This window comes from Pieris brassicae, chromosome 11, assembly GCF_905147105.1.
Source record: "Pieris brassicae chromosome 11, ilPieBrab1.1, whole genome shotgun sequence".
NCBI lineage: Eukaryota > Metazoa > Arthropoda > Insecta > Lepidoptera > Pieridae > Pieris > Pieris brassicae.
In genome coordinates, this window is record NC_059675.1 from 5,975,728 (window position 1) to 5,989,754 (window position 14,027).

General features: G+C 32.0%; 4 protein-coding genes across 4 annotated transcripts; 2 read left to right on the forward strand and 2 right to left on the reverse strand.

The window, feature by feature from the left end:
- The first annotated feature begins 731 nt into the window (after positions 1 to 731).
- LOC123716175 (negative elongation factor D) lies at positions 732 to 5,496 on the forward strand. The gene is made up of 13 exons (XM_045671782.1): positions 732 to 825; positions 957 to 1,043; positions 1,253 to 1,478; positions 1,739 to 1,848; positions 2,152 to 2,259; positions 2,425 to 2,574; positions 2,767 to 2,897; positions 3,437 to 3,624; positions 3,832 to 4,072; positions 4,182 to 4,392; positions 4,860 to 5,000; positions 5,162 to 5,291; positions 5,368 to 5,496. The coding sequence occupies exons 2-13, from the start codon at positions 987 to 989 to the stop codon at positions 5,388 to 5,390; spliced, it is 1,716 nt and encodes a 571-aa protein (XP_045527738.1). The 5' UTR covers positions 732 to 825; positions 957 to 986; the 3' UTR covers positions 5,391 to 5,496.
- LOC123716176 (nuclear speckle splicing regulatory protein 1) lies at positions 5,444 to 7,286 on the reverse strand. The gene is made up of 5 exons (XM_045671783.1): positions 7,121 to 7,286; positions 6,886 to 7,027; positions 6,468 to 6,665; positions 6,224 to 6,389; positions 5,444 to 6,047 (listed from the first exon to the last, which is right to left on the reverse strand). Exons 1-5 carry the CDS (start codon positions 7,132 to 7,134, stop codon positions 5,512 to 5,514), a joined length of 1,056 nt encoding a protein of 351 aa, XP_045527739.1. The 5' UTR covers positions 7,135 to 7,286; the 3' UTR covers positions 5,444 to 5,511.
- A 1,317-nt stretch (positions 7,287 to 8,603) lies between these two features.
- Positions 8,604 to 10,253, forward strand: LOC123716360. Its single transcript, XM_045672064.1, has 5 exons — positions 8,604 to 8,797; positions 8,956 to 9,137; positions 9,654 to 9,752; positions 9,830 to 9,922; positions 10,030 to 10,253. Exons 1-5 carry the CDS (start codon positions 8,693 to 8,695, stop codon positions 10,232 to 10,234), a joined length of 684 nt encoding a protein of 227 aa, XP_045528020.1. The 5' UTR covers positions 8,604 to 8,692; the 3' UTR covers positions 10,235 to 10,253.
- Positions 10,249 to 12,688, reverse strand: LOC123716361 (FUN14 domain-containing protein 1A). Its single transcript, XM_045672065.1, has 3 exons — positions 12,424 to 12,688; positions 12,156 to 12,351; positions 10,249 to 10,581 (listed from the first exon to the last, which is right to left on the reverse strand). The coding sequence occupies exons 1-3, from the start codon at positions 12,564 to 12,566 to the stop codon at positions 10,399 to 10,401; spliced, it is 522 nt and encodes a 173-aa protein (XP_045528021.1). The 5' UTR covers positions 12,567 to 12,688; the 3' UTR covers positions 10,249 to 10,398.
- Positions 12,689 to 14,027: the final 1,339 nt, after the last annotated feature.

Here is a 14,027-nt window from a genome sequence, read left to right on the forward strand (position 1 = left end):
ACTCGCTCACATTTTTCTTTCGTTAATTGTTGTATTAAGTATAACCTATAACCAGCGAAAAAGCCCTAAATTCACAGAGTTCATGTAGTCTCTAGATCCATTAAATACATAGTTATATTTTGTAATCTTTAACGCTAACTTATTTATTAATAATAGTTATTGTGCATTTGATCTGACTTTGTAGTGCTTCCTAGAGTTCCTAGTATGAAGTTCAGGCATGAATTGCATCTAACACCTGCATATCTTTACTTATACATATATAACTTGTAATCTGAATATATAGTTAGTGAGATAAAGGTCACTAGGTAAAGTAATTATATGATTAATAGCAATATTTATATTAATACGCATTACTTTGGTACTATAAGAGTCGTTAGTCCATTCGTCTTCATGGGCTTGAGACAAAGTTACTTGCGAAAGCCGTGGCTCGCCACCGCTAAAGGCATTTGTATGAGAAAGACATTAACTCAAGCTTTAGTCACGTGACCATTTCTAAACACATTCGTTTGGCGTTATTAAGTCAGGCCCGTTGCAAAGTGATCCTGTCCCAGTTATAGGTACGTAATATTAGTATATGTATTATTATAATATTATGGAACACTAATGTTCGATAAATATATGTACTAATCCAAGTCATATATACATAACATGGTTTTCCTAGTCTGTGGATTTTTTTTTAAAGTCTAAAATCTTCACGATGTGTTATGTGTCAGTTTGTCAGTATTCCAGTGGTGTTTATCTCTACTTGGTTTGTCTCTGTGGTGTAAATAATGCATTAATTATTAATAAGTAAACATTTAAAACAAAGTAGTAGATTTGTTAAAAGTAAGAGTTCGTGGCTTTACATTTCTTATATATATGATACCTTACTGTTTATATTAAGTAAACAATGTAGCAGTTATTCAATTTTATAATTGATTTTATAACTAAATAAATATGTGTTGTTTTATTTCCAGGCGTACCTTGTGAAGTAAGTTTTATTTAGGATGCCCACTCAATATGAAGATGAACGGTCCTGGGAAACATCCAACGCTCAGTATGACGTATGTATTAAATGTGAATGATTAAGATACACCAATTAGCATTTCGTACTTTAAGCATTTCTACTTGAACTCAGCTTAAAGAATATAACCACTATATACTACATATATTCACGATTATACTACCGAAATCTACCTTAATGGTCTAATTTCACTGTTTTTTACTATATTGACGTTCAAACACAAATACATATATTTCATTACATTTTAAGGATGACAATGGTGAAGATGTTATTGATAACCCGGAAGAAGTGCTGCAAGAGTGCCTTGAAAAATTTAAAACACCTGATTACATAATGGAGCCTGGTATATTTGGCCAACTTAAGAGGTACTTTCAAGCTGGTGGAAACCCTGAACAAGTTATAGAGCAACTGTCTAATAATTATAGTGCTGTTGCCCAGATGGCAAATTTACTAGCAGAGTGGCTGATTCTTGCTGGTAAATTTCTATTCTATTCAAAATAAAGATAATTTTACCAAAGTTTCAAGATTATTATATATAAATGTCTGTGTGGACATATAAAAACCTGCAAGAAAACAATTTAGTTAGATGTTGCATGGGTATTATTGTGAACAACCTGAATATCACAGATAGCAATTTATTACAGTTATTAAGTTATTTATACAGTAACAACAAAGGAATTTACTTATACTTACTATTCTTGTAAATATTTCTATATCTCTATATTTTACTTATAGAAGTTAAAGTCACTGAAGTTCAAGCAATGGTAGAAAATCATTTGAAAGAAATGATAATTAAAACATTTGATCCCAAAAAGGCAGATACAATATTCACAGAAGAGGGAGAAGTAAGTAGCATTTTAAAACACACTTGTTAACTAAATAAAAAGTAGGTTTTTTTGTTTAATTTATTAATGGACACTCATTAAATTTTTGGACTTATGAAAAGTCTCTGAACAAAAGATAATAGCCAGCAAATATTATATTCATAATATCTGTTGGTTGAGTGTTCTAAAATTATTTAAAGCAATCAATTTAATTAAATTGTACCATTAAATTATAATCTTGTTTGGTAGATACTAAAAGTGTGTGTTACATTCCAATATATCAATATTCATTTTATTGATTTCAAACAATAATGTATCTTTTAGACCCCTGCATGGCTTACAGAAATGATAGAACATCCAACATGGAGGTCCCTAATTTACAGATTGGCCGAGGATTATCCAGATTGTCTTATGTTGAATTTTACTATAAAGGTACATTTATGCAATTAATTTGATTCATATTTTTTTCTGTACTGTATTGATAATATGAGAAAAAGAACATTTCCTTCTATTTAAATATTCAAGTGTAAGTTACAAAATAATCCGTACATATATTCTTAAATCACTTTCTATTCAAAAGTTTAATAAATTTTTCAGCTTATATCAGATGCAGGTTTTCAAGGCGAAATAACCAGCATTTCAACTGCTGCTCAACAAATTGAAGTATTTTCACGAGTTTTAAAATCAGCTATAGTTGGCTTTTTGCAAAGTTCAGATGATTGGCAAAATAGTGTTAATGAGTGTGCTGTAAGTATTTGAATGAAACCAATTTTACTTAGTATAGGAAATCAATAAAATGTTTGCATATATCATATATAGGAATATTTATATATAAATATGCAATGATAATCTGACAGAAATTGAACACAGGCAACCTGGAAAATCAATCATGTTGAATACACATTTTTGACAAAGGAATTTTTTGTTAAATCATTTCAGAAAATGGTTTGTCATGGTGCTCACACTTATGTGTACAGTCAAGTGATTGTTCACATTCTATCTCAAGAACAGAGGGGAGGATCCATTATGAAGAGACTTAGTCAAGAAATTACAAAATGTGCACAACAAAGGTAAAATTTCAAGACCTTTTGACTTGTTCCATAATAAGCAAGCATTCCTTAGTTCAACATAACTGATTACAGACATATATGTAGGTTTGAAATAGTTAAATAGAATGTGTGACAATTTCACCCTATAGGTGACACTGTCAAGTTATTTCTGTTTTTCAAATATAAAAACCCTTCTCCACAGGCTATGATCATTGCATATCTTGTATCTTTTGTACTCTTATTATATTCACCATGCATTCTTTGGGAACGAAATGGGCCCATTTCAATAATATAATGTACCTATCTCCTATAATTATTATGTCTACCGCCCTCTATCCCACCATTCCCACTCGCTTTAAATATCCAACTCATTCACATTATTTAATGAACTATCTCCACATGCCCTTTCATGTAATTTTACCTACATTCTCTTCTTTTGCACAACACTTGCATTCCTTATTTTATGCAAACCTATCCTACACTTATTGAGCATTGATTCCTACTTTTGCTAAACAAACATTAATTACCATACATCAACATACTATTTTAATATTTAACAGTGGTCATGATGTTACGCCGATTACGCTAGCGTTGACAGCGGGAGAGTCCTGGCGCGGCGCTCGGACAGCGCTGGCAGCCATGTTATCTCGTGGAGCTCTAAACCCTGCAGATATATCAGTCCTGTTTCGCGCATATAATCAGCCGGAACCACCGCCCGTACATTTACTGAGGATACCACAGTTTTTAGGTAAATGGATGCAAAACGTTAATTTAATAAATGCTACTATTATAACTAGTACGGATTTTGTAATAACTACCCAAATAACATGTAACTGTACTTTGTCATGTGAAAAAAAGTAGGGAGGATATTGTACAAGAGGGACAGTATTTGGTGCATGATGATGAAAACATTTATTTTAACATTTGTATAATTATCATGTGTCGACTATTTTAGAATTGCTTGTGGACTCTTTGTATAAGCTGGGAAGTAAGCTAAATCCTGAACATAAGTCAAAGTACACATACCTTTTGGCCTATTCGGCGTCAGTGTGTGAAGGTGTGACCCCCGGAAAACCGATTAAAGATGAATTAAAACCAACATTACAAGCAATTGAGAAAATACATGCAGTCTGTTGCAGTTCCGTGAGTTCAAGTGAATTGATTGCTGAATTACCCTCACTCTATCATTGTATAAGGTATATTATCTTATGTAATCACAAATTATTATTTTTTTATTTAATGAGGACAACTCATAATAACAATAGTTGTAATAGTATTTCAATATGAATATAAGTCTGATTTCAGATTCCCAGTTGTAGGAATGGGAGTGCTTGTATGGGTAGAATGTGTTGTCACAGAGCCATCTTACTTCAAGTTGTGCACAGAACATTGTCCTGTGCACTTAGCATTATTGGACGAGGTTGCTTCCTGTCACCCATTACTCCATCACAGACTGTTAAAATTATTAATAAAGCTGTTTGAATCCAAACAAGAAGATCTGGAAATTTTAGTTCAGGTACTACCTTAGCGCACCTACATGCTATAGTTGGCTGTATATTGCTGGCATTGGCCGTTTATCCACTTACGGGCGTGGCACCCGGGACCCGAGCCGACGCCGTTCGCGTGCTGTTGTTTTATTCTTCCACAGTCTGAACTGTATTTGTATACAAGTAGTTGTATACACATAGTATTACATCTTAGACGCGTAAAACGATGTCTTTTTTGGATGAGTAACCAATACTTATAGAGATGGAACAATTAGGTATTAAAAAAAATTTAAATGTTCCCAAAGAATTCCTCAACAAAAAAAAACAAACAAGCAGTTCATGCATGTATAGTACACATGCACTAACCAACTTATTTCTGGGAACAACATACATATAACTAACATTAGCAAACACATTTATCAATAACCAAATTGCTAGCAATAGAAAAGCAATTCTTATATAACAATGTAGTTTTATAATAACTTTTATTTTACAGTTGGAATTGCGGAAAATGCTTTTGGACCGCATGGTAAATTTGTTAAGTAGAGGATGTGTTGTTCCAGTTTTACTGTATATTAAAAACTGTACAAGCCGCGGAGATGTCGACCTATCTTTGATTAGGTATTTTTTGACAGAGGTCAGTATATTTTATTACTATCACAGTCCACAGGCCCAGGGTGCATACAATACAAAAAAACATGATTTATAATGTAACTCACATTGTTTTTCAAATTTTACAATACAAGTGCAGTAAATTTAATTCTAGTGTTTTATGATTTAAAATATACTTTTTTGTAGGTATTGGATGCAATAGCTCCTCCATTTACTCCTGAATTTGTACAATTGGTATTACCTATGGTGGAAAATGAAGAAATTACAGGTACTATGAGGGCTGAAGGTGAAAATGATCCTGTTTCGGAATTTATTGGTAAGTATTCTTTCATCATGAATTAATTGCATAATATATTAAAAACTATTAAGCACTATATTTTTTATTGTTACAGTTCATTGCAAGGCACATTACTAAGTTGCAGTATTTAATCATGAATAAAGGAAACTAATTTAAGTTTATTAGCTATAATACATATAAAATATTTTACCTAGTTTTACAATTATTAAATTCTTAAATAAAATTCAAATATATTTTCTTAACTTCCTCTAGCTGCTTTCCTCTCATAATACCTCTTTAAAGCCTGATCATATACTTCTCCAACAGTTCTCTTCTTCCAAATATCAAGCTTAGATTTAATTTTTTCTTTAAGTTTTGTTTCAACTTTGCTGTCAGCTCCTCCACCTTTAGCTTCAATATTATCAGGTTTTTTAAATTCATTTTCAACAGTTGGTTTTGAACTAGGAGTCTTTGGCTTTTGTTCATCATCACTAGATTCGTCAATTGAGAAGTCTGAATCTGCATCAATATTTACTTCTGTCTGTTTAGATTTTTTCTTATTTATTTCATTGTCAGAATCTTCTATCTCACCCTCTGATATATTAGCACCATGTGATGATTTCCTTTGTTTTCTATAGTTCCTTTTCTTAGAAACTGGTGAGCTGTCAGATTTATTTCCTTGAAATTTCTCAATATAAAGTTCAGACTGTTTTTCTTCAGATTTTTCATTACTATCTTCTTTTTGAGGTCTATCAAAACCTAGCTTTTGCTCATAAAGATGTCTATAAAATCCACCTGATTTTATACCAGATTTATGTTAATAAATAAAACTTTTCTTAATTAACGTATAAAATACTACAGTCAAAATGATTACATGAATGAAATGATTGAATTAATAATTATTTCTTAAATTGAATATGTATATGGGAGACTACAAAGTAGCATTATAAATTGTGAATTATAAAACATACCCAAATCTTGTTGTTGTGTAACATCTCCAATTTTTTCTAAATATTCTTCTCGTTTTTCTTTTTCTTCTTCTAGTCGCAGTTCTTCAAGCTTTTTTTTATAAGCTGATGTAACAAAAACTTCTTTATCAGCAAATTCTTCACCTTCCTGTTCTCTCTCTTTTTGTATCTTAAAGATAAAAAATGATGATTACTTAATACTCACTTAATGCTGTTAGTCATACTTATCAAACAGTTAATCCCTTACTTGTCTCTCAATCCTCCGCTCATTCTCTATTTTCCTTTTATTGGCAGTTTTTAATAGGTTTTCTATATATTTAGGATTTTTGTTCTCTTTACTCTTAATTGCTTTATTTTCCTTTTGTATAACCATAGAATCATAAATCTCATCATATTGGTAAACAGTTGGATCTTCTAGTATAGCCTTTTTTTGTTCGATTTTGCTCTAAAATTTGTAGAAAATTTTGATATGATATGTTCAACTCACAAATTCTAACCAAAGAGGTGTATTATTATTGTCTTAAATAAATAAAAATTTATTTCTAAACATAAGTTCAAGTATAATGCATCCAATTAGCTTCTCTTGCCTTAATAGTAATTAACATTAACAAGAAATGTTTACATAATAAAAATAACAGGTGTAGTTGTTGAAAAAACCAGAATACCTGTCTTATAGAAGCATCACTTGATTTCAATAGAACATGTTTTTTCTTAAATTCATCTTCCGAGTCAGAATCATTCCCAAAAACATTACGTGATGCCTGGAATGTTGGCAGATGTGATTTCTCAGGGATAATGAGGCCATACCTGAAATTAACAAAATAAACATTACAATGCAAACTAGAACCCGCAAAGATTACGGGTTCTTGAATATTACGGCAAGTAACTTAAAATTCTCACTTTTTGTTAGACATTATGTAATTAGGTTAGATTACTTAAATAATGCAAGTACATATATCTTGTGTTGCTCCCGACTCGAGCTCATAAGAGTTAAAACTTAATAGTTAAAAGATTTTTTTTTAATTTTATGGCCTGATAACGAGACCTTTAAGCCAATAGTTAAAAGTTTTTTTTTTTTTAATAATTTTATGGCCTGGTAACGAGACCTTTAAGCCAAGTCTTATTTACGGTCACTAATTCACATGTTATTCTATCGTTTCACTTGTTTTCTTAAATCTTCCCCACGGTATTTTTGATGTATTTATATAATGCACTATAACACTTTTTGTTTTTGAGCAAATCACACAACTGGCGGCGGGAGGGATCACTAATTTCCATTATTTCACTTGCCAATATTAGTCTATTAAAAATGAATATTTGGTTTTGGCATTTAAAAAAGATATGGTTGCTATCTGCGATCTCGTTATTATTACAGAAAGAGCAAATATTGTTAGTTATAATATTAAGTTTAGCGAGGTGCGCGGGTGCAGTGTTATGCCCAAAGCGCAATCTGTTGATTGTGGTAACGAACTCACGACTCACGATACAGCTAGTATTCAACTCATCATACCAGGGTCTTATATGTAAATTTTCCTGTATACTACCATACCATTTTCCTTTCAATTTTTGATCTTCTTCCCATAATGTTGTCCATAAATTTTTTATCGAGTTATTGATATAATAATAATCAGTCATAGGAACCTGTACCACATTTCTGACATTAAGAGTGTTAATCCCTTCATATGCAGCTTTGTCTGCTTTTTCGTTACCAGTAATACCTTTATGTGAGGGTACCCACATAAAGGCAACAGTTATAGTTAAAAGTAAAAACCACACATAAACTATAAAGTAGAAATTAGAATAGACTCTAGACTAAAGTAAACTGATCAAATGTAAGTTTTGACACCACTACATCTATGGTGGTATCATAATTAGATTATATATTTAATTTTAACAATGTACTCTGTGATTTCAATCTAGACCATAGAAGAATAAAACATTTAACATTAGTATGGAGAATGCCTTTGGGCTTAGTCAAGATGTCTTAAAAGTATATGTAGAAAGTCGAAAACTAAAATTGAAAATTTGTCGACAAATTTTCATACCGTCAAATATAAATTTGTCCCTTTCTTTCTACGCACAATTACATAACACAGACGCGACAAACATATTTTAGTTGATTCTATCAATTGCCTCTGCCCATCTATGTGTATGGTGTGCAAGGTCACCAGCTGAGCGACCACGACAAAAGCCGTATTGACAATAGTTTCTATTATTTTGGAAAACAATTTCTTATGAATGAGAAATTATACTTGCTTGTTATACATTGTATAGTCTATAATAATCATCATAGATGATAAACATACACACGTGTATCATCTATGGTCCGACAATCCGGATAGAATACAAACCATAGAGTAAATTATTATATAGATACAAACAACAGCATTAATATTATACGACTTCAATAAAGAAAAATATTAAATAGACTAAAATCAGGCCTACAATTTTCTAAGGATAATTTCAATAACAATGGGATTTGGTAATAATAAGCCGAAATCTGTTCTAGAATATTATGTATACTTATTCTCCATGAAGAAATTAAGAAAAGGAAAACATGGCAGAATAATAAGAAAAGTAAGCTTAATTATGTGTTTTATCAGAACTGTTTCTAGCCACACCACCTGAATGGTGAAATGCACTATTAAGACTATGCACATTAATCATCATCGCAGTTTTATTATTGCTGTCTAACCTGACACTTACTTGGTTAACTGGTTTATGTTTAATTACAGCAAAACTTAATAACTGAAGCTACTATATCCTGGTTAAAATTGAATTCAAAGAAAAAGCAAATAATAACAACACGATTTCAAAGACAACAACTGAAGTTAAAGAAAAACTTTGCAGAGAAGCTTAGAACTGTGGTTCCAGTTTCTAAGAAAATATTCAGACAGGCAGAGGTAAATAATTCAATGTAAGTTAAACCTGTAAAGTATGTCCAAATATATGGTAAAGTAGATCTAATCTGGGCAGTAATTTACGTTTATTAGTAGAAAAAGTAAATGTTTGATTATTCTATATAGTTAACTATGAATTAACTGTATAAATCAAAGTTTCAAATTAAATAACTTGTTAGTTTAATGTGACTACAAGCATGTAATTATTAATATAGCAATTAACTTATTATGGTAATTATACATTGGATCCACTGAGCATTTAACAACTAGATATGTTTGGCCACTAATTTGATATCAATGAAACTACAGCGTTTAATTAATTAGATTAGAAATGGTGCATAAACCAGTTGTCTAGGCTTGAAACAAAATCATTTGGCATTAGGTAGCCTGTTGAAAAGTGATTTTGAGACAAGCCCCTGATGAAAATATCTGGGAGCAAAAATTATAAAGGGCTCTATACCATGCCCACTGTTATTAATCTAATTATATGAATAGAATATTTAACATAATTAAATTAACTAATTATTTTGCAGAAATTTATTGAATTTTTCTAATGAGGATATTTCAAAATATATTGGTAATGAGTGTAAAGATTTAACCAAATGTAATACAAGCATGACATCAAATTCTTTGTAAGTATTAGTCATTATTGTCACTGTTATATTTTTATGAATGAGTCATCTTCTTAATAAATTGATTATAATTTTAGACAACTGCCTTTGTATGAGCCTGAAAAGCAAGAAAATGCCTTAATTGAACAACTTCCAGCTTTGATGCTTGAACCAACTCCACCTGCCTTTAGGTAACATTTAGCCTCTTGATTTTAATAATATTATGCTATACTTTTAACAATCTTGAGAAATTTCAATAGAAATTTAAAAATCAAATTCTTAGTTGTTTTTATTTTAGGACATGCAAAGACTTTTATAATCTACTGAATAGAAGTACTGAAAATATAATACCATGGGATGCACTTTCAAGAGGGGTAAAAGGCCAATATGAAAGAGCTGCCACAAGAATAAGAAGAAATTATATTCAATCTTACACAAGCTTCTTAGAAACTCTAACCCCTATTGAACTTTTTCATCATTATAAGAATGTGACTGATGTTTAATAAAAAGATTTAGTTATTACTATTATTTATTAAAACAAAACTGCTATATATAAATAATACTTGTTACATATAAACAAACATAATATTTATTACAATAATGAGAAGGGTCTTATGATTAATAATAGCCTATTCTAAGATGTAAATTTGAATGATTAAATACATTTTTATTGACCACAAAGTAGGCCTATGGCCATACCAGCTGCAAATGAAGCTAAGAAGACATGGGACTCAGTGGCACGGTATTGGTCATCACCAACAAAATTATTGTACCAATTTTTAGCCTTTTTCTCTCTTTTTTTGATTAGTTCTTCAGCTTTATCCATCTTACGATCAACAAATCGTTCAACCTGAAATTTAAATTAATATATATCCCTAGTGAATACAATTCAAACATTAAATGATTATCTTCTAGTTTGCATAATGACATAGTTCGTAAGTTCTGTGCCATTTGAGAGCATCATTAAATCAATTTTATACTAGAATTCCAATGTATACTTTAATTCCAGCCTATGGGCTCCCCAAAGAAATGATGCAACTGCATTTCTTCCACTTTTCTCATTGATCAGAGTATCAAGGTCATCACGACGGAGTATGTTCCGACTTTAAACTCGTGAATGCTGGGGTTCCACAAGGCTGTGTCCTATCCCCGAGCCTGTTTATTCTGCATTTGATATTTTGCAAATTAGCAACATTCACTGTTATGCAGATAACATACACTGGGGATACTCTCTACACTGGCCAGGCACTTGTTGTTAAGTACTGGAACAAAGTTGTGTCTGACGAAACTGCTACATGGAGACTATGGTAGACTAAATGTAGTCCAATTTAATCCCAACAAAACACAAGTTTTTGTTCGCGTTTTCCGCAAAAAAAACAGCCCTTGCCGCTACTCCTCTCTTCGTAAGACACTCGTTCTTAAAGCCTCAGCTAGCATCGAAATACTGGGTGTCGACATATCGAATGACGTTCAGTTACGCGGTCATTTGGAAGGGAAGGCTAAATTAGCCTCCAAAAAGCTTGGTTTGCTCAGCAAGGCGAGACTCCGAGCTCCCCATTACCAGCTCCTTCCACTTGACCTTGTTGAATATGTCAACGAAGAGCGATTCGAATCGTCGACGACCAATCACTTTCAGTGCTGCTTGATCCCTTGGCATTGCGTATAGATGTTGGATCTCTCTGCATAGTCTACCGCATTTACCATGGGGAGTGTTCAGAAGTGTTGTTTGCTCTAATACTTGCAGCTGAGTTTTATTATCGGATGTCAAGGCAAATTGCAAAATACCGTCCGTATCACCTCGACCTCCGTCATTCCACAACCGGGCGTTTAAAAGGCACTTTTTGCCATGCACCACCACTATGTGGAACCAGCTGCCCAGTGAAGTAACTTCGAACCAATTCGACTTAGGGTCCTTCAAGAAAAGAGTGTACCAATTTAAATGCTGGCAACAAACTTGCGAGCATTCTGGCAACGTAAGTGTCTATGGGCAGCGGTATTACTTAATATCAGGTAAGCATATTGTTTGCCTCCTGTTACATCAAAAAAATTGTTATATTGTTTTACAAAATTAAAAATTTATACATTTTTATATTGATTATATTAAACATGAACAGCTCAGAGTTGAGGTTAAATATGACCAATATTTCATTATATAAAAGTGGAATAATACATCTACATTTAATAACAAAAAAAAATTGCTTGACTGCATCTTAATATATATATATATCTTAACTCACATTAACTAAACCAAAAAATTATGAAGATGCAATTCCGAAAAAGAATCCTCCTGCAAAGCCTGCTGAATAATATGAATTAGCTTTGACAAATAAAAATACCTGTAACAAAAAGGTTTTGTGTTCTTAGCAAAATTATAAATTTAAAAAAAGATGCAGTCAAGCACTTAATATTTAAATCAGTACTGACTTTTTCAAACCAATCAGGTGACTTTCCTGTAGCTTCCTTTTCAATTTTGTCTGTAATTTTGTCAACTTTCTTGTTTATTTTATCCCAGTTAATGTCAACATAGCCCTTTTGACTAGCAATGTGCAATAGGATTACACCACCTCCAAGGCCTACAGCAGCTAGCTTTCCTATTTTCATAGAAATAAAGCCTGTTATCCTGCAATCATCTCGAATTTACATTTGTGGAGATTAAGTGTTGAATCAATGACTAATCAATGATATGACTTACCACCCTGACGCAGTTCCTAAAATTAGCTGTTTTGTTGCAGATGTTTTTCCAATATCAGTAATAGCCTTTTCAATGAAATTTTTTGCATCATCAACAATTTTCTTGGCTTCTTCCGAGGTGTCCTCATTTTTGGGTTTAGCCATGTTTCATGTAATAAATACGGCTAAAGGTATATCTTAGATGAAACCCGATTTTTTATTCTAATTTCTAACACAACCAGACAATGTACCACAGTGTTGCCAGATGGTCTTGGTGACGTACCTCCAGACTAATTTGATTTCCCCCCTAGGATGCCCTTACCAAGCGGATGGTGGCATACTAGGCCATTGCGTGATTCTCCAAAGAGGCGCTCATATTGGGATTGTTGGGTAATAAAAGGCATTACGAAAAGTATTAAAGTTAACCACATGGATCCTATTCTTTCGATATGTTCGTACTTAAATTAAGTTCCAAATTTCCCCTAAAAACCACTTTTCCCTTTCCACTATAATATTCTTAACCCCTAAGTCGGTTGAGAAAACCCCAAAATCTAGGGAGAGATCCTCTGATCTGGCAACACTGCTATACAACCTACATTATTAGCTAAATATTAAATCTATCTTCTGTAACAGTTGACGTCTGACGGCGCTGCCAGTCGCCTCCATATTATTATACGGCACGCCAGAGATTAATAATAAAATGATAGAGAACTGTGAATACGATAGTTGTTTTTTTTTTTCAATATTTTAATTTTGGCTCATCGTTAAGAAATTTGTGTTTTTAGTACCATAAAAAAATAAAAACAAAAAATGTTGTCCTGCAAATAAAACTGGAGGTCTGGAGGACCACCCTTAACATTTAGGGGGATGAAAAATAGCTATGTTGTCCGATCGCAGACCTAACACAAAAATCGCACAAAATTTCACAAAATAGGTCGTGCCATTTCGGAGGAGTTTAATTACAAACACCGTGAATTTTATATATTAGATAAATATGAAATTAATACAAAATAAAACTTTAATATAATAACAAATAATACTAATGAGTACTGTTATTATTTTAAACCAGATTCCGCCCGATTTGATTGGTAGTGGTGTGGTAGTGTATTCTACAGCTCTCCTGCAACTTCTTCATAATGAATTACACACCTACACCTTCTTAGGATTTAGTACCGGGTAGATAAAAACTACAATGGCCGCCGCCTGTTTCTTCATTTTACAATAACTAAGTATGCTATATCACTAGTATTTATTATAATTAAAATTTGCCATATTATTTTTATGAATTGTATTATTCTTCTCTGCTGTTTTGTTTCTTTAAATTAACACAGGTATTTTTGAAATTCATGTTTTGAAATAATAAGCCATTTGAAAGTATTCTGAATTAATGCCATCTAGATGGAAAAAGATGCCTTCAGGCTATTTTCAATATTATATTCATAGTTTTCATTAGAGCTTTTCTTCGCCAACATGTGTCACAATTCAGCGAGTTTTTAAAGCATATTATTTATAAGAAATAATATGCTTTAAATTTATAGTATATATAGTATAAGAATTAGTAATACTTACCCCCAAACATTTTATATAACTGTAATTTTGAAAGACATTGATGATATTGATAGGTCC

Excerpts from the sequence above, each read along its gene's own strand:
- LOC123716361 (XM_045672065.1), bottom strand. The coding sequence starts at position 12,566 with ATGGCTAAACCCAAAAATGAGGACACCTCGGAAGAAGCCAAGAAAATT. Across the intron at positions 12,352-12,423 it reads TTAGGAACTGCGTCAGGGTG|GATAACAGGCTTTATTTCTA; the intron begins GTAAGTCATATC and ends AGATGATTGCAG. Across the intron at positions 10,582-12,155 it reads CACCTGATTGGTTTGAAAAA|GTTGAACGATTTGTTGATCG; the intron begins GTCAGTACTGAT and ends TTTAAATTTCAG.
- LOC123716175 (XM_045671782.1), top strand. The coding sequence starts at position 987 with ATGCCCACTCAATATGAAGATGAACGGTCCTGGGAAACATCCAACGCT. Across the intron at positions 1,044-1,252 it reads CATCCAACGCTCAGTATGAC|GATGACAATGGTGAAGATGT; the intron begins GTATGTATTAAA and ends TTACATTTTAAG. Across the intron at positions 4,393-4,859 it reads ATCTGGAAATTTTAGTTCAG|TTGGAATTGCGGAAAATGCT; the intron begins GTACTACCTTAG and ends TTTATTTTACAG.
- LOC123716360 (XM_045672064.1), top strand. The coding sequence starts at position 8,693 with ATGGGATTTGGTAATAATAAGCCGAAATCTGTTCTAGAATATTATGTA. Across the intron at positions 8,798-8,955 it reads ATGGCAGAATAATAAGAAAA|CAAAACTTAATAACTGAAGC; the intron begins GTAAGCTTAATT and ends GTTTAATTACAG. Across the intron at positions 9,138-9,653 it reads GCAGAGGTAAATAATTCAAT|AAATTTATTGAATTTTTCTA; the intron begins GTAAGTTAAACC and ends ATTATTTTGCAG.
- LOC123716176 (XM_045671783.1), bottom strand. Across the intron at positions 6,390-6,467 it reads AGCGGAGGATTGAGAGACAA|ATACAAAAAGAGAGAGAACA; the intron begins GTAAGGGATTAA and ends TTTATCTTTAAG. Across the intron at positions 6,048-6,223 it reads TACACAACAACAAGATTTGG|GTGGATTTTATAGACATCTT; the intron begins GTATGTTTTATA and ends GTATAAAATCAG.